The 19,992-nt window shown below is 35.6% G+C and overlaps 1 protein-coding gene across 1 annotated transcript in view; it reads right to left on the bottom strand.

Moving 5' to 3' along the window:
* Window positions 1-1,268: 1,268 nt before the first annotated feature.
* Window positions 1,269-19,992, bottom strand: part of CRISPLD1 (cysteine-rich secretory protein LCCL domain containing 1) — a 43,193-nt gene continuing 24,469 nt past the window's right edge. Inside the window, exons 6-14 of the mRNA XM_010293936.1 lie at window positions 18,915-19,094; window positions 18,763-18,823; window positions 18,571-18,637; window positions 17,804-17,934; window positions 14,548-14,591; window positions 14,384-14,456; window positions 12,200-12,275; window positions 3,801-3,931; window positions 1,269-1,912 (exon numbers count right to left, since the gene is read on the bottom strand). Coding sequence (XP_010292238.1) covers window positions 1,861-1,912; window positions 3,801-3,931; window positions 12,200-12,275; window positions 14,384-14,456; window positions 14,548-14,591; window positions 17,804-17,934; window positions 18,571-18,637; window positions 18,763-18,823; window positions 18,915-19,094 — 815 coding nt within the window. The 3' untranslated portion in view covers window positions 1,269-1,860. The remainder of the gene's footprint in view (window positions 1,913-3,800; window positions 3,932-12,199; window positions 12,276-14,383; window positions 14,457-14,547; window positions 14,592-17,803; window positions 17,935-18,570; window positions 18,638-18,762; window positions 18,824-18,914; window positions 19,095-19,992) is intronic.

Raw genomic sequence — 19,992 nt, 5'->3', positions numbered from 1 at the left:
AAGGTCTTTTCCAATCTTAATGAGTCTGTGATTCTGTGATTAAAAAGAGATAGCAGTCTGTTCCCAAAGACCCTGGTCAAAACTTGAAAAAATGACCAGATGTTTTATCCATAAAACTCTCAGTGCAGTTAATGGAAGCTGTGTGCCTAAATTGCCTTTACAGCTTTTAGAACCTCAGACTATGTCTACTTGCTTGTTCCTACATTTGCAATGTTTAGGTCAGAGAAAACAACAGTAAATTTGGCATGGCTGTTATTTTTTTCTTCTAGAGGAAGGATAAACAGTTCTAAAAATAAAGGCTGTCAAAGGTAGTCTCACTATGTAAATTAATTTTATTCAAAACAGATTAAAAAAACTAACAAAGCTTGCCTAACTACATGAGGTAGTACATGTAGCAAAACAGAAGGCAGAATACAGTATTCTGAAATATGAAGAATATGAATAAGTTTACAAGTTGGAAGGAAATAAATTCAACAACAGAAACAAAATATACCAAAAATAAAGTTTAACAGCTTTTCAGTCTTAAAGCACCAATACACTTTTCATAGAAAGAAACATAGTACCACCACTACATGTTCTTCATATACCATAATATGGTAAAATTAATGCACAAGGCTGTTCACCATAAATGAATCTTTAAAAATGGTGAAGAAACAAATGACTTAATTGTCACTGGGCTCCGTACCACTATACTTCCTGGCCTGCAGGAGTATTTGCCAGGTCATGAGGAGCAAGGTTAGCCTTTATTACCATTTTCTTTAAGTTTTTTTGAACATTTACCCTCATATTAATGTATAGTATACGGATACCATGTACAGCTTAAGGCCTCAAGCTTGCAAGTTTTTATGTATGTGTAGAGTTCTACGTTTTTGCTGAAACCCAATTTAGGTAAATTGAAGAAGTCACTTGGGAAAAATAAAGCACATGGGAAAAATAAAGCATGTATATGTGCAGAATTGCATTGCAGAACTGATTCTATTCCTTAATTTCATGTTACTCCACTTCTGAAGACAAAAATTTTCCCAGATCCTTCAAGGTTATATATGTCTTGCTCTCACTCACCCATCCCAAGTTAGCTGAATATCTGTGAAGGACTGGGACATAATGAATTCGTTATTCGAACTAAAGAGCTTAGCAGCATCCAATAAACATTTTATTAACATATTTAAGAAATAATAAACATGAATGGCCCAGTCTCTTAATAATATTTCTTTAGAGGGAAACATGCTCATATGACCAAGGACTTCCCTATATTTTAAAATTTCCATTTCATTTCAAAATAGGTATTTATACTTGTTATGTTTACTGTGAAATTGAAAACAGTCTAGCTCTTCATTTACGCTTGCATGGCTATTGCTACTGTAAATCATCAAAAAGTTATATGTATTTTTATTTTACTTTAAGGCATGATTTATTATATTGAATTATTTGGATGGCTTCTTTTATGTACATTGGAAATAAAAACTCAGGCCTCCCTATGGCATAATTTTAAGGTTACTGTTAGTGGCATATATAAAGCACCATACGATAAGATGAAGAAAACAAAGAACATTTATGAGCTTTGAATTAACTGTATAGGAGTAACTGCTAAGAAAATATAGCAATATTTAACACAGGATTCAAAATATTGTTATATATCATAGATTTTCAAATTAATTTTTCTCCCATGTTTACTTTTACAGATTTTTTTTCATTAAGATATATATGTAATTTAAACTTTTTGGTGGAAAGCAGTATACATCTTCTGTACAATAATGTTACAGCTTTATACAAATTTTATGAATTATAAGAAATGGCCTTTATTATTCTCTTCCAAGTGCTCTGGTTTCACTTGCCTGTTTTACATTTTACTTGCTAGACTCAAACAACAGCAAATACTCTGAATGCCTTGCTTCCTGGAGGATTCTGTAAACTGAAACAGAAAAACATTCCTGATGTTATTATTAAGACTGCAACACTCCAGTGACAACTTTTTGAAATTGTTAAACACAATTCTAGGATCCTGTGACTCTTCTTGTGACTACTGATAACTTTGGATATCTAAGAATTTTTTAAAAAACATGTACAAACAAAACTTACATAAATTTAAGATTTTTTTTTTTTCCAGGCAGATTATTAGGAACAAATCATAACATAAAAATACTCAAATAATCCTTTCTGATGAGGGAGTCTGGTTTAAAAAATAAAGCTCTATTGAAGGAACATATTAACAAAAGGTTTTAGGAAAAAGAGAAGCATGCATCCTATTCTCACTCTTGTAATAACTAATTTGGAGAGAATTTGCAGACCTAGGAGATCATTTGTTTGTTAGTTATTTATATGCTGAAGAATGTATTTCTAAAGAGAATTAATATGTTACAAAAACAAGGGAAATGCCTTCTGAATGGAGAAATATCTGGCTTTAAAAGAAATGAAACAAAATACCTAACTGCAATTAAATTTTGTTAGAATAAATATTCTTGTCTTATAAACTGAACTAGCATGTCATATTTAATGGTCCCATTGTTTTATCTTTTGCAAACCCTGTCTGAGGCATATCTGTCTGAGGAATGAAAGAGAAATGGAGGTGAACATATGGAAAGGCACAATGAAACAGGTTGCCTGCAACAGCATTACAATCCATCATCTTCTGCTTCCCAGAAAAGTTGCACGGAACTGCTTTCCAAACAGCTGACCTTCCAAAATTACCAGGATGGTAAACTACAAATAATCGTTAAATTTGCAACAATTTTCCTGGCTACATCTCTACCCAATGAGGAGATTTATATGGAGAGCAAAAGTGTCAGTAAAGAAGCACTCTTTCTGAAGGAACTGGATGGTAATGGGGAAAGGCCAAAGATTATGTAAATTAAGTCATCCATTATGCAAAGGAAATCTGTATTTTGCAAGTTTCCAGGTTTGTTGAAAGGTTTGTGGGAAAGAGGCAAGGCATTCCCCCACCCTCAATTAAAAATAACAAAAAAATACTCTATCTTTTCCTACTTCCAAGTACTCTACAGAAACTTTTGGAGATTTTTTTCCCACACAAATTTCTTGGAAAGTCTATAGTTTTAGAGGTAACAGTCATTCTTAGCTTTACAGGACTGAAAGACTGGGATAATATTTTTTTTTAAGGTAATTTCTCTTTCTTCCTTTAGAACCTGGAGAACTCTTTCAGGGATTAAATTTAACCTGCAACATGCAACCATATCAATATAGAACGCACGAATACACTAAGTACAGCTAAACAAACTTTCACAGCATCTCCATGTCTTTCAGAAAAACACTATTAAAAACAGTCAAACCATTAAAAAAGAAATTAAAAATATGTTTTAATGATTGTGTATTTTAATGTTTGTGAATATTATTTATGACCCAGGCTCATTGGTTCAACACCATGTAAATCAGTACTGAACATTTCATCATGAACCAATGAACCCATATCAGCTACTGGTACCCGCCTATTGCAGATGCTCTAACTTGGACAGAATAAATCGCTAATGTTAATTATCAAAAAATCCAAAAGAAAGCAAGGGCAATTTTCTTATCAAATATTGTGTTAGTTGCAACAGAACTAGCAAAGTAAACAAGAGGATTATTTTACTTCATAAGCAGCTTTTTAGAGTAATGATTTATGAGCTTAGAGGCGGCAGGCAGCTCTGGTACCACAGCTTCTCCAAAGTCACCACAGCTGTTACAATCTCTGTAAACCACCTATGTTGGCTTATTTCTTTGGTTTCTAGCATTGACCCAGGTACAAACAGACACAATGCAAAACTTTCAAAGTCTTATCGAGGTGAAAGGTAAAGTGGACTCTGTACCTTTCTGAATATATCCCATTTTGAAAGGAAGCAACGTACACCTTTCTTTTGTCTACTGGCATAACATCAACATAACCGCCCTGGTTGCGGACTACACCAGCATGTACTGCTGCCCGGCAGATACTGGATACCTACGAAAGAATGAGGAGAAAATTAATTTTCATTCATCCTTTTATTTCACAAATGTTTAGAAGAAAACTAATAAAGACATTTAAACCAAGTTCTAGGAAAAATAAAATAATTATATTTATTGCATTACTAATTTTATTAATCTTACAGTATTTAAATCTGTTGCATAGGAATCAGGCCAGTTTATAGGAATACAGACACCGTCTCTTCAAAGACCTCCTGCAGCATGACTCCAAAATCATTTATTTCAGGCTATTTCAGTTCAAAGATCAGGAACATGTTTGAATTCTTGAGGCTTTCAAAATGAAAGGCCTGATCAGATCAGCCTTCACTTCAGCAGCAGAGAGGTAGGAAAACCCAATCCTTAGTTAATTATTATAGACCAGGAGATTCAGTTTAATCTCCAGCCAGAGCCAAACAGGAGAACCGTAGAACAGCAAAGGCACAGTGCAGTCATGTGTTTCTAGGAGGAAGTCCTACCCCAAAAGTGACGGATAGACGTCAATGATTCCATCTCTAGGAGCAAAACCTCAAACAGCACTGAAATAGTCCATATTCAAAGGGATCATCACCATTTCCTACCCCAGCATGGACAAATACTAGAAGATACTTAGATTAAGGGTATAAAGTGAGCATCAAACAGAAGATAGAAGTCTAAAATCATTCCTTAGCTATGACAGTTGATTAATGGCAGACTAATGGCTTTAGCTCCTCAAATCTGAGTGAGGAAATAGAGAAGGTGAAGACTCTCCAATTGCTTCAAAAGAATAATTTTAAATCAGAGTCTAATGCCATAGACTTTATGTAAGCAAAATTACACAGCATTGTTGGGCCCCAGGCCTTGAGAACAAAATTCCAAGTTGACGCAAACACAGACCCACCGTCAGTGAAGAAAGAGTTTGTATGCGAACTATTAAAAGAAGTTGAATCTTACAAATCGATGGGCCCTGACAATATCCACCCATGGGTGTTAAGAGTTGGCTGATGCCATTGTGATGCCACTCTCCAAAATATTTGAGAAGTCATGAAGAATGGGGAACATCCCAGAAGACTGAAAGAAGGCTGATGTCATCTCCATCTACAAGAAGGGCTTAAAGGAGGATCCAGGAAATTATAAGCACATCACTTCAGTTCCTGGGAAAGTTATGGAACAAATCCTCCTGGGGTGCTATCACAAGACAAATGAAGCACGTGATTAGGGAAAGACAGAACGAATTCACCAAGGGCGAATAGTGCTTGAAAAACCTGATCACGTTCTATGACAAAGTAACCTGCTTGGTTGATGTGGGGCAAGCATTTTCGACCTGGATTTCTCCAAGGTTTTTGATACGGTTTACCAGAGCCTCCTCCTAGAGAAACTGATGTGTTATGGTCTAGCCAAGTAGTCTGTGCAGTGGGTGGGGAACTGGCTGACAGGCCACACACAGAATGTGGTGGTAAATAGCTCCTTTTCAAACTGGCAACCTGTCACAAGTGGGGTCCCCCAGGAACTGATATTGGGTCCCACACTGTTTAATATCTTCATAAGTGATCTGGATGATGGGATCAAGTGTACCCAGATGAAGTTTGCCGATGATATGAAACTGAGTGGGGAAGTGGACACTTTGGAAGAGAAAGCCACCCTACAGGAAGACCTGGATAGGTGGGAAGAGTGGGCTAGCAAGAACCTTATGAAGTTGAACAAGGACAAGTGTAAGGTCTTGCACCTGGGAAAACATAACCCAGGAGTGCAGCACAGGCCAGGATCTACCTGGCTGGCAAGCAGCTCTGTGGAAAGGGACCTGGGGGTCATGGTAGATGACAAACTCAATATAGGCGAACAGTGTGCTGCTGCGGCAAAGACAGACAACAGTATGCTGAGTTGCATCAACAAGGGCATCACCGGGAGATATAAAGAAGTCATTATCCCACTCTACTCAGTGCTTGTCAGGCCACACCTGGAATACTGTGTTCAATTTTGGTCCCCACTATACAAAAAATATGTGGACAGGTTGGAGAGGGTTCAGAGAAGGGACACAAAGATGATCAAAGGACTGGGAAGCCTGCCGTATGAGGAAAGGCTGAGAGAACTGGGTTTCTTCAGCCTTGAGAAAAGAAGGCTTAGGGAGACCTTTATCACCACATTCCGGTATTTAAAGTATACAAAGAAGATGGAGACTCCCTTTTTACAAGAAGTCACATGGAAAAGAGGAGACGTAATGGGTACATGTTAATCCTGGGGAAATTCCCATTGGACACAAGAGGAAAATTCTTCACAATGAAAACAATCAGCCATTGGAATAATCTCCACAGGGAAGTGGTGGGTTCCCCAATGTTGGACACTTTTAAGATTTGGCTGGACAGGGTGCTGGGCCATCTTGTCTAGACTGTGCTTTTGCCAAGAATGGTTGGACCAGATGATCCTTGAGGTCCCTTCCAAGCTGGTATTCTATGATTCTATGATTCTGTGAACATTCTCTGTGAAGTTAACAGCAGATTCATCTGAGTGAAACCTACATTCTCTGGCCACTAATTCCTCTCATGAACCTATGTAGCATAAATAATATCTGCTATCTGCAGGAGGTTTGCTCAGTGACAATCTTGATAAAGTTCATTTAAATAATTGATTTAAACTTGTAGTAAAAACCTTCAGCTTTTTAAAAATTAGTCACCGGAAGAATGAAAATTCTTAGCTACTCCAGAATGTAGGTCCCAATCTTCAATACACAGCACAGCAAAGTGTAGTTCCAGTTACAGTGAATCTCCACTTAAAGCCAAGTTGTTTTGTGGAAAAAGTCTTCACTGCAATAGGTCTCTCCACACCCAACCTTAAATATGTAGCCAATACAAATATCAACAGCTGGTCACACAGACCACTATTTAGACAACAATTGCATTTCTTCCAGATATAACTGGAATAATTTATACCTGTTACTGTAGCTATTTTGTAATCTCAATGCTATATAAAATCAGGAATTTAAAATGGCAATGATTTTCCTACTCTCATTCCAAGCACAGAACTTGCCAGTTTCACTGTTACATGGTTTGTCATTTAATGTAAGAATATTTCTAGGAGTAAAGATTTGAAATTGTTTATGCAAAGAATCTTTTGCAAAGACGCTTTAGAGTTTTTCTCTTCACACTGCTGGCTGCAGTTTTTTGAACATGCCAGAAGGGATGCCATTTACACTCCTCTGTATTTTTTATCTTCCTCTCAAGGCTGCAAAACTTTTGTCATATCCTGAACACCAGTAGTTGCCTTATTTTTAGGATCACAGCATCCTTTATGTACTCATACTATGGCAGTAACTAAAGATCAGATTGATCATGTGTAATTTCAAAAATACAGGGGGAAAAATGGCCTCTGCAGTACAGGATTACAGTCTAAAGAAACAAAAGATGAGGTTTACAAGCAACTAACTAACTACAGTGAAAAACTAGAAGAATGCTCTTCATTACCAATACTATAATATAGTAGCAACTTTGTTTTCAGTTCATATTGGATATTTAAATAAAGCTAGAGGTACAACTGGGGAAACGAAAGATCAAAGTTTGTCACCTCTGTAATAGTAACCAAAAGGCTACATTTTTGGTATGCCATTAGATAGGTAGACACCTTCACATAACATTTGAGGGTAGCTAAGATACTGGCTGTTCCAACGTTATTTGGAAGTTTCTAGTCAAGTGAAAAAAGAAAGGAAAAGTCAAGGGATGGAGATTTTGACAGAAGAGGCTGACTACTTGTTAGAAACTATTTCCATAAAGGATGGGGTCATTTGTTATGTTGGTACCACAGTTGGTTACTGGATCAATGAAGTATGGCTAGGCTAATGCACAACATTTTAAAGCTAAAGGCAAGACGCTTATATTGGATATGTGAAAAAGGAGAGGTCAGAAGAATGGGGTTTTGATGACACCAACTCAGGCTATTTTCAAATGAAAAATAAACTGATATTCTGATGCTGCTTTACAGATGCGATTGGAGAACAAATGTCCATACTTTTTGAATATATGAACAATTAAATTAGTATAAATTCATAATTATGAACTAGGTTATAAGAATAGAGATTAATAAATGCATATAGTTTTATCAATCTGTACAGAATATAATTTTTTTGAGAAAGTATCACTTGCTTTGAGCTTTGAGGAACTTCTCATGGGCTTGGCAATCTTCATCTAAATGGAATCAGATTCCAGTACTGATGCCATAATATTTCCTATACTTAGTAATATTATGTCATCCTGATCATACTTCCTTGAACTGTTAAGGCAAACCGCCTGTAAAGTTAAGCAGAACAGGATTTCACACTTAGGTCTACCACAAATTTCAGCATATTATTGGTATTTTACATTAGCAGCCTTATGCCACTTTCGTGAAGTCTTCATCAGATACTTGAGTTTGTTTCTTTAATTTTGATGAACTCACTCCAAAGGATATATAAGGCAGTATTTTTATGTTTACATAAACATTTCATACAGCATTATATGACCCTGCTTTATTGGTGTGTTGTGAACCCTCTGAAATTCATTGGTATTTAACAGATCATAGAATCTGAATAGCAAGTTGTTTATTTTCCTTCTTCAGCTACTCAGCAAAATACCAAATATCTACCACATATAGCAGTACACTGCAAAGGCATTTTAACCACAAGCGTCTCTCCCTCACCATCACAGGACTATAGAACTATTTAGTAGCTCTTTTACATCATATTGTTTATATTTTACCACAGCAGAGAATTATGGATACTTTTGCACAAGTATTAGGGAAGTATTTCCATATACGGTTACTAACACAAAAATTAATATGTCCAAAGTCCTCAGACAGTACGAAAATATACAACTCCATCAAATTCTTTAGATAAAAGACCTCTGTTGATCTTTAATCCCCAAAAGGAGGCTCATTTTTTTTTTAGACTTGCTCAATCAACACCCATAATGTAAAGTAAAGTAAGAGATTCTCTTTGGAAAAATGTTGCCTTCTGTGAAAACAGCAGGATAAATATAAACCTTAATCTCTTTAGAAATTCTTATAAGGCAACTGGAATGTGGTTAAGAACTTCTACCATATACACATCTAAGGTGTGTCCATTAAAATAAAATTTTATCAAAAAGATCTGCGAGTGAAAGAATTTTCAAGTGAACTGTTGTAGCCTCTCCTTTTCTCTGTGAAAATGTTTGTTATTTTAGTACCTTGATAATCCAGGGACTAACAGCAACAACAAAGTACAATCTCTGTATAGGCAGGTGCTGCAAGATCATCTCCAAGAGAGCTCAGACAATCACAATGGGCCTGACGTGATTCAGTTCTTGGGAAGGTTTTTATTTTATTTCACAAATGAGGTCATATTTAAAAGTGCTTTAAAAATATACTGTTAAAATGCTTGTCAACATGACACGATTATGAAATTCCAGACATAAGACTCAAAATGGATTAACCAAAGTTGAAAGGTGGAACCAACTTTTCAGCACAAGATAGAAGGAAACATTTTTTTTTTTTCCTGGTCTCCCATCAAGACAAAGCATTGCTATGTGGAAACTCTTAGCAGTGGGGTCAACAGGGACACAAAGCACAAACGTGGCGATGTGTTTGGGCTGTATGAAGAATGAGTAATTTGTACTTCTGTCTGCCGAGAACGACACATATTGCAGTTCTTATTCATACCGTAATAGTTCTATTCAGAAAAGAAACTAATTGTACCATAAACTGAGAATAAGAGATATTTTTGTTTTAAAGAGCTTGCAATCTACCTCAAGACAAGTAAAACAAAAGGACATCAAAATAGAAAGTAAAGAGCACAGAAGATGGGTATTATGTGAAAACTCCCCACACACATTAGTTTGTAGAAGTTGGCTATATGAAACATGGCTGTAATTTATCTGCCACAAAGAGGTAATAGCTAGCAGACTGGAAAAATGCAGTATGAAATAATGGGGGGTTTGTTTCAATAAAGTTAGGGACAGTCATTGCAATGTCAAAGCAAAAAAAACAATGGGAGGAAAAAAGGGTAAAAATTCTGTGGGCCACTACTGATAAACCAGGGAACCACCTTTGTCAGGAGCAGGGAGGAAAAGAAGTCACTGTAAAATATGAAATGAGTTTAAGAATGAATGTCTAATCAGACCAAAGCCAGAAAAGGAAAATTTTAACTAGATTTTCATTAATACTACAAAAATGGTTTTATAAACGTATCTTTTTGCAGTAGTGACATCTATTATGTTGCTTGCTTTTTTTTCTTAATATCTCTGCAAAATCTTTGTCATTTACTGAATGCAAGTGGCCTAAGCTGTAGTGCAAATAAACAGTCATGTGCATCCACATACATATATACGCACTTTTGAAATAAAAGAATTTGCAGGAACATCACAAAAGCCCCATCTGTTTTGTGGAATCAACCAAGTAGGTCATGGACTGCAATTTCAAATACATTTGCTATGACAAGTGGGAAATGAATTCTCCGTATCTATGAACAAATCTGTCTGTGAATACATGAAAAACTGCAAAAGAGGACACACTTATTAAATAGATTATTCTCTATAAATATTTCATCTGAAACTAGTTCAGTAGTATACAAAATACCCAATTATTTAGTAAAATTTTCAATAAAAAGCATCTTAGTTTTAAAATAATTTAAATGTTAGCAACAAAGCAACATTGTAGCAAACTGCATAACACTGATACCATCGATGGGAACATCTGTACAAATATAGGTAAAACAAATTCGTCTAAGTTCCTTAGGACCCTTCTGTAAGAAATGGAGAGGAATAGACATCTCTATCAGGCAGGTCATCTCATACTGCAGTAGACATTCTGAAAAGGCCAATTGAATTCTGCTCTGCAGATGCCTATTTATCTCCTTTACCACTATACTCTATGTAGTACAAACTACTATAAACTTAACCTAGAATAGCACCTTCAGTGTAGATATCTACCCTGCCAGCATCTGAAGTTGATAAGAAGACGCCCATCCCTGGTTTCTTACCTGTATTTATGTCCATTTTTCCTAAAAGCAGTATGGCTGCACACATTTCTATACAATGGAGATGAATAATGAGATAGTACATCTAAAATAATTTTCAAGCATAACTATAATTCCAATTAAAGTCATCTGGGACTTACTTCTCCAGCCAAAGCACATAGATATTCTGAGTTGTTCCCCTGTGTAAGTTAAACAGAAATGGATCCTGTTTCTCCTCCAACAAGGTCTTTTCTAACTCACTGGGAAACTTGGGCTGTAACCTTTGATTGCAACCACAGGACTGAAAGAAAATCATCTTCCACAAAATGGACTTTCACTGAATGTATTTTCACTGCTCCTCTTATACACATAGGCCAAGTTCCACATGCAGAAATCAATTTACTTCCTGAACTGGGAGTACTCACGCATGTCACGCTACGTACAGACAAGAGTGTTTTCAGGACAGGGATCCAAGTTACTCAGGTAATCTAACAGACGTTAGTTAGTTTCAAAATAATTATGAATAAATATTTGCATATTATTTTCATACATTTCAAAGCACTGGAAAGCACTGAAAATCATAATCTGACCCAGCTAGTTGCCAAATTATTTCTTATGACAGCTAAAAGACAGTTAAAACATACAGTTGCTCGCTCTGCTACATCCTGGCTTCTCCATAGAGAGATGACAAAGGAGAGGCATGAAAAAGAATTTTCTTTTCATTCTTTCTACCCACTTCAGAACTAAACATGAGGTAGAAAAGACAGAAAACAAAAGTTGACTAGGAAACCAAACAACAAAAAATGCAATATTAGTCTGTTAAAATAACATGACAATGTGAGATACTTTACACAAACATAACAAAATCCTGCTGCAAACATTTAGCGATCTACATAGGTAAGAAATATACAAAATAATGAGACTGTGGGTATTTATTTTCAGAATAATTTTTTTTGGTTAATTTAATCTGACAGAAGTTATGATTGCATCAGGATCTAAAGAGCAAGAGTTTAAATGAATAAACACTGAATGCCAATACTGAACAAATCAGTGGGAATTTTGATAAAAAACTGAAATATAAGTCCAGAGTCTACTGAGGTCTACACTGAGTTTTCACATAACTTTCTTTATCTTCAGCAGCTGAGTACTACTAACTTAAATGGGCGCATCTGAAAAAGAACTTTTGAAAAGACTGTGTAAAAATCAGCACACGGAGGAAAAATCAATATCTGTATTGATACAGATATCTGTATTATATCTTATTATCCTTACATTGTAGCTTTTCATAGGATTTTATACTTCATTGTATAATGCAATGTAAATCACTATACTTACATCAGAATAAATTCGTGTTCCAATTACGCGAGCATAGTGTGGATTTGCCTGCATACAGTTGTGAGGACAATACACCCTGAAATATCAAAAATAAACCACATACAATTAGGAAGAATGATATCAGAGTATTACTATATTGTATTCAGCATCAGCATTATTGAGTATAAATCAATGTGATGATGCATACATATGGGTCCATACTGATACAAAAAGCTGTCAGTTTTTGAGGCTTTGACAATACGCATGAAAGTGTTGCTGATGTAAGTTGTGGTTCATAATAAAGTGCTTGAAAACATAATTCAACAGGTCTAGTCTTCTTCCCTCTGGAAAAGAAGATGGTGTTCTTGTTCAACATATGTGAGTCCAGTAGAAAAGCCAGTGAGAAGAGAGACTGTTCACTCATATTATTATGTTTCTACAGCATCCTATACAAACTGCATAGTTGAATACCTTCACAGGAGAGGCACATCTGAATACGGATCTGCTATGATGCTGGTGACCTGGTGATGCAAGCCAATTTAGCAAGTTATAATGAGGGTGAGAACTTGGCACCTGTGGCTAAAATGAAAAACTTTGGAAGGTAATGACATTCCTAGCTGATTCTAGCAGATCAGAAAGCTACTGAAACAAAGACTGTCTTCATGAAATGGCATTTTGTTAACCTTTGCACAAAATTCTCTCTGTGATTCATGCCTGCTATAGCTCCAAGATGCACAGGGAAGCCACGTGGGAAGCTAACAGCAGTATAGAAGGTGTCAAGCATCTTGTTTGGCAATTGCGATATGCTACAAGGAAGAAGTGCCAGTCAGCTCCAGGTCTACTCTGAGCTGTTTCATTTAAAAAATGGGTCATGCTCTAATGGCTTTGGAACCACCCTACACGGGGCAGCCCTGGGCAAGCGTTCTTCTCTGGGATGCTATCCATGCTCTAATCGAGATTTGGCATGTCACACCACTTGGGCATATTACAGTCTTACCAAATGAGTAATTAAAACAGGCTGATGCAGCTAGGAAAGAGATTTTTGTCTGAAGCAGCTAAGATGCCAAAGAGGCCTTTTGAAGATCCACTGATTTATGGTTGTGCAATCAATGCCACAGCTGATTACTACTTGTAACTCCTGAGACTACATTTTCAGAATTAAGTTAAGAGCATACACAGAGTCTTGAATGAATAAATGTTGTGAAATTCCTTAAACTGATGCATCAAGATTAATCAGTCATTTTTAATCTTATTTTTATTTTTAAATTTTCTTAAAGACAGACCTTATTTTTCTCTTAATGAAGCTAGTTTTACTTTTTAATAACAAAGTAAAAAGGAAAAAAATATAAGTATGACATTGTACCCATCCGTTCCTGCATTCCACTCCGCTTACTTCTCCACATCTTCCAGCTAGAAAGCCAGGAGTCATAGCCAAATACCAAACAAGTCCATGGACCCAAATGCTACATGAAGGGATGTTTTCCTAGCAGTTCTGGCTTTGTACTTGCTTCCTGTATTGGCTGTAGGATTGCTATGAAAGTAATCCTGTGGATATCTCCAGCTTAGCTTGCGGTAAATCATGCTACAGTGTATTTACCTTTGATTCATACATGGTTTTAAGAACTGTTACCAATTTCCTTCCTCAAAATATTGTGGCACAGGCTCCTTTCGAAGAGTTAAAATAAAGCTGTTAACTGACCTGCAGAACATACCTTACCTTAACAGTACACATTTCAATTTTTTTGCAAATGTATTTGCTTACTCTCTCTTCCAAAATTCCCAAACAACTTGATAACTTCTATGATAAATAACTGTATCATAACCTTTTATTGTATCTGTTTTACAGGCAAATAAACTGAAATAAAGTGTATTTTTCCCAAGGTGCATAGATTTAATAGTGGACAATGAAAAAGTAAAATGCATTTTACTTTGCAATCTTTGGTCTAACCAACAATGGTTTCACCAAGATTTGCCAAGGGACCAAAGAAAAATCTTTACGGACCGAAGAAAGTGAGATTCTCCTAATGAAAAAGACTGCAGATCATCTTTACCTACCTTACACCAAACACTATAATACCGGTAAAACATTTCTGGCTTCATTTTTACAGCTACTGTGGTCACTTTTATCAATGACAACTATAGACAATTAATAACGGACAGAAAATATGGCAGCACTTTGAATTAATAAGACTCAAAGAATTTTACCTTGGGCAGTGTGAGGCTGGTTTTTGAAATGGGCACAATTGTTCCACTGTTGTTTCGCAGGTGATAGCTTGAACTGAAGAAAGTAAAACAGGAATGAATAAATGTGTGATATTTAGAAAAAACAACTCAAAGTGGTACTGAGTTTATAAGGAAAAAATGCTAACCTGTTACTTTAGAGACAGTGAAGGAGTTAGCAGACTGATATTTTCTGAAAAAGAAATAATACAAATAGTTATTAAATAACACCTCTCAATGATTCCTTCCAGCTAGGACAATTGTTATTAGAGAATCTAGAAAAAAAACTCAAGACATTTTCCACAGCCAATTTTTACTCACAGCATCCCTTCCCCACAGTTGTTAATCTATTTATTACAATAAGTTTACTTTTTACTCCCAGTAAATCTGTTTGAAAACCAGGAATGCATGTTAAACTCTTTCAGTAATTTAACTTACTAAGAGGAACAAATTATGCAATCTATTTGTCCCTTAAAATGTAGGAACCAAAATCTGTGTTTGAGAATTGCTCAGAAGCATCCATCTACCAGAAGAGATCATTCGCTTCCCCCCGAAAGGTTCATTCTTACAAAGAGCTCCAACACTGAAAAGAGTTCTCCTGGCAGCCTTTTTGAAAAATTTCATTAAATTTTACTTTTGGATCTTCTGTCTACGTTAAATTATTACCAGTATCACTATAAACCCAGTATAGCATGTAACAGTCTGTTTTTCTCAGTAATTATATGGTAATCAGATGTATCTGTTTCCTGTTGTTACATAAAGTCAGTTATATACATTCTGTTGTTACATTACAATTGATAAACACTTCTATTTTACTACTCTTTATCTCTCATTTTACTCCCCTTCTACTCTTGTAACTCATTGGCTATGCCTCTGCCTCTAATATTTTTCATCTGTAACAAAGAAGCTGATGCTTTTTGGCACCCATAAAGTTATTTATTATTTAAAAAAAAAACACCAGGGAATTATTCCTTATTCACCTTTGGAGCAAATAATTCCTGTGTGCTCCATAGCACTGCAATTTGTATTCAGAAACTGTTTGCCTGCATTGGTTTATTTAGTTGTATGGCCCATGAATTTCACATTTGCTCATTTATTGGATTCCAATTTGCTTTCACAGACTTAGCTCATACTTCCGTTGCCCTAGCATTGTCAAACACTGATGTGGGAATAATTCACTGTATTCTATTGTAGATTAGCTTGCTGAGATATTGTTAGAAATGGTATTCTATGCTACGAAAATGCAAGAGTAGAAAAAGCATCTGTATTAGCAATCCTGATTATAAATATGGAGCTGAAGCTTAGGAAATTTGCTGTATATTGCGCTGACATTCCCTTTTCTGCCTTTCTGTTTTGGAATATGCTCTAGAGGCGAGATCCACTTCATTTTGTCTATTCATTGAACAAATATGTACTGTATGCAAGAATCCATCTGGTGACACTGGTGAGAGTCAGGCAGCTGCAGGGTATCCCTGGCCTTATTGATGGGCCTTTTGGAGGTTGAAACTTTGGTAAACCATCTTTATTTATCACAAAGACTTTGATTTATAGACTGACTTATGAAGCTGATGGCTGATCACAGTATTTTGTAAGTTTACTCTAAAAGGTGATGACCTAAATACTATAGGACATTAATGAAGAATTATGTCATCTGTGTGCACACATAGAGGCAGGTGTTTCCTGAAGTATACTTGTAGATAGGAAAGTATAGATCTTTAATGGTGTTTCATCTGTAAGGCATCTAATTTTTCTTTACAACATTCGAATCACAAAACCAAAACCACCATTACTTTTCAGCAATGATATGAATATCCATGCCCACAGCAAACAAAACCAAGTGTTACTACCACGCTCTGTGTTCTGATTCTCAGAGGATAAGTACTAAACACACTCTGTAGACTGAACACTCATACAGTTTTGTCTCAGATGGCATAGAAACAGTTTTCAAGTGATGGGAAATAATTCCATCTAGTTTGAAGATTTTATACAGTTTAACTACTCCTACATTTGTAAGAAAGCTGGATCATAATATGTTAGTATTGTTAGTATTGATATAATCAAGATTTACTTCTCTCTTTTGTCTCAAAGCATTTAAAAAAGAGATGTTTGTCTGCATGTCTCTTCATTTTAAGGGGGTTAACTTAACCACAGTCAAATCATCAGATCACCCAAAGAAATCGACTGATATCAACACCTTAAGTGCTACCCAAGTAGCCAGTAGGCCAATGAATTTAGTCTACCTGATCCTTCTTTTTTTCCAGGACTAGGTAAATCTCTTGAAAAGAGAAATTATGGAAGGTGTCATAGCATGTGACATTCATTTGCACAGCACAGAGTGAGAACAGCCTCTAAGGATTACCTATCTCCTTACCCTCGGGTTCACACCTGAGCCAAATGTCACTCGGCAAAATTCTGTTTTCTTTCAGATTGACATTACTTGTACATTAATTGTTACACACATACTACAATTACACATATACTAACTAGAGACAGAAATGATGATAGCAAAGTACATCTCTGCAGAATACCCTTAGATACACTGAAGTGTAATCTGCAAATACTATTAATATCTTAGATTCAAGATATCGATACTAATATCGATGTCCTATGATTGCATAATTACATATGGAAACAACAAAGTATTCTCCACTTTCACACTCTGTTTCTCTGGTTTTCCTTTTAGCATGTCAACAAGTACTTGGACCTATTTGCACATAACAGTTTTAGGGCAAGCACCTGAACCACTGTTCATAGTGTCTCTCCAAATGACGCTTCCACAGTATGCGATATTATTCCATCACTGGCAAATGCAGAAATTTTGAAAAATATTGGCACAAAATATCATATGTAAATTGTGGAATTGTGATGAAACTATCAAACATACAGGAAGAGGTATATTTTCTACTTGGGTCATATTGCTCATATGCACAGTACAAGAGGGTGAATTCCAAACACAAAATACTATTGCCGCCTTAGCTGTCATAGATTACTGTGTCCATGGGCCAACCCTGGAAATATTACCAGCTTTGTCCAAAACATGTAAAACAATCTAGTTCAGTGCCAGTATGTACTAGTTTTCTACAATAAATATATACACTTACAAATTAATTAACTGAATACCACAAATATTTAGATTATTTAACCACAAATATTAACTTACTGCCCAACTGATTTTGCAAATTATTTCACCTTCTTTCGCATCCTCATTGCATCAATTTTCAGTGCACCATTAGACACTGGCTAAAGTTTCAGAATGGATACACTACCTGTATATCCATACGCTTATTTATAGCATTTTCATATTCTTTATGAAAAAAGTATGAACAAAATGTTATTAGTCATATATTTTGCATGAAATAAAAAGAAAAAGGTGAAAAACTTTCCATACATTTTAAGAAAACTTACCCAATTGACTGAATGCCATTTCTGTAAGACTTGATAAAGTAATTTTTCCTTCCTTGCCTAGTGACATCAACCCAACCACCTTCATTATCTAGGATGCCATAATGTATGGCAGCTTTACAAATGCTGGATTGCTGAAAAACAGAGCAAGAAAAGTAGTTCCATGTCAGACAAAGCCACTATTTCACATTGTAATTTATTTGTGAAAAAATATGGTTTTAATTACCATGTGTCATTAAAAACTTGGTAGATAGTCTATTAAGTTTGATGTGGTCTACGTAGGTATTATTTCAAATGAAGAAAACACCACTTTGCCTTACTCAGAGGTGAACTATACTCACAGTATACTTGTTCACAGTAGCTGTTATTACCTATATAATTTTTCTACTTCTACAGAGTAAATTATATATTTTCAGCCAGCATTAAGCTTACACAGGTAGGCCTGCCTTACTTATATGAGTGTACTCACAAATTGGTGTATTTCTCCTTAAGTCGCACCTTCACATATTTATACCCAAACATGCAGACACAAAAATTCTACTTCTGTGCATGTTTAAGAAGTACGAGGTACATTCGAACAGTATATACGGAATAGCAGATGCAAACTGCATTGTCTGATGCTATTGTAAACATTTGGTGTAGGCTTTTATTTTTAGTGAATATGGATTCCTTCAAAATCTATTCTTAATATTATTTTAACTAGTATTCCAACAGAAAAGACATTTCATTAAACAATCCACTGATACAGAATCTAATTTTAAAATGTTTACCATTTCATAATGTACACTTCCAATAACTTTGGCTTTGCTATCCAAACAGCCAGCAGGACATTCATACCTAAGAAAATAAAATACAACTTGGTCTTAAATCCTGGGATTACAAAAAGGGAAAATATTCCAGCTCACATACAAATATAGCCTTTTATAATAATCGCAGAATGACAACTGTAAAAGTTACCATACCTATTGCAAGTTGTTCCTTTGCACTGATCTCTTAGTCTTACTTCACATGAAACAATCTGAGCTAAAACAAGCAAAAAGCAATTTCACTGCAATGAATTTGGTACTATATAATTCAAATTGTTGACCACTTGCAAATCAGGTAAATTCCTTACACATTTGCTGTGTGCTTATTACTTCATTTTTCTCACTGTCATCACTGCCTGTGGAGCCTGAAGGTGAATGAGTTCTCGGCCGGCTTTGCGCCATTGCATCCTGGGCTTTGGATCGCTGCCGTTCAATCTCATTGGTTTCCTCTTCTGGTTCGTGGGGAGAATAAGGCCTTTCTGAATCCTCTGTTTCAGAAAAAAATAATCTCTCAGGCAAAAAAAACTCAGTGTTTGTGGAATGTAAATCCCTTATCACATTTTGGTAGGATGGCTTTCTTCTAACAACATGGTGGATGAATACACGCAAGAAAGCAAGGAAAACTTTCTGCTGCTTCATAAGATGAAGACCTCAAGCTTAATAATACATCTCAAATATCTTTCTGATGCTGAGAAAAGGTAGAATTTTTCTAGTGCAGGCAGCACAATTGAGGTATGAAAGTGGTCTTAACACTCCTGGTTTTAGTATCTTCTTTATGCCATCAGAAAAACAATAGAACAAAGACAGTATTTCTCTTGTACATTGGAAGAGGTTTAGCAAATTCATAGACAACTTGTAATTAAAGAAGGTAATTTTGTAAAACCTTACATCTGAAAATGAGGCCCTTCTATTTACACATAATGAAGGTAATTTTGAAATACTCATCACTGAATCTACATTTCTTACTTAAATAAAAACCATAAGGAAGGTATTTGGGCACGCTGGTGCAGCTTTTATGGTCCATATGAATAGATGAGTAACTTTCAAAAGTTACTAACAAAAATTGCTAAATTACTTGTACACAGAATAAAACAAAAAGAAATAGCAGCTTCACAATACGCTGTGTTTCAGTGCTACAAAATATGAATAGCTTTATGAAAATTGGACGAATCATCCTAGCTGACATTTGGTTTAATTACTAATGTCTTCTAGTCTTGTTCTTGATTTTTTTTATAGTAATGGACACTGCTATGTCACTGAAATAACATGTTTTCCCATAAACAAGCCACTGCATAGACTTCCACTATAATTACAGAATGGCATACAAATAGCACACAGTGACAGCTTACATCTTTGTGTATGAAAAGCCCTTAATCAGCACTTTAA

This window comes from Phaethon lepturus, unplaced genomic scaffold (genome assembly GCF_000687285.1).
Source record: "Phaethon lepturus isolate BGI_N335 unplaced genomic scaffold, ASM68728v1 scaffold11139, whole genome shotgun sequence".
NCBI classification, from domain to species: Eukaryota; Metazoa; Chordata; class Aves; order Phaethontiformes; family Phaethontidae; genus Phaethon; species Phaethon lepturus.
Note: the sequence above shows the minus strand (reverse complement) of the source record. Positions and strands in the feature narration are given on the sequence as shown.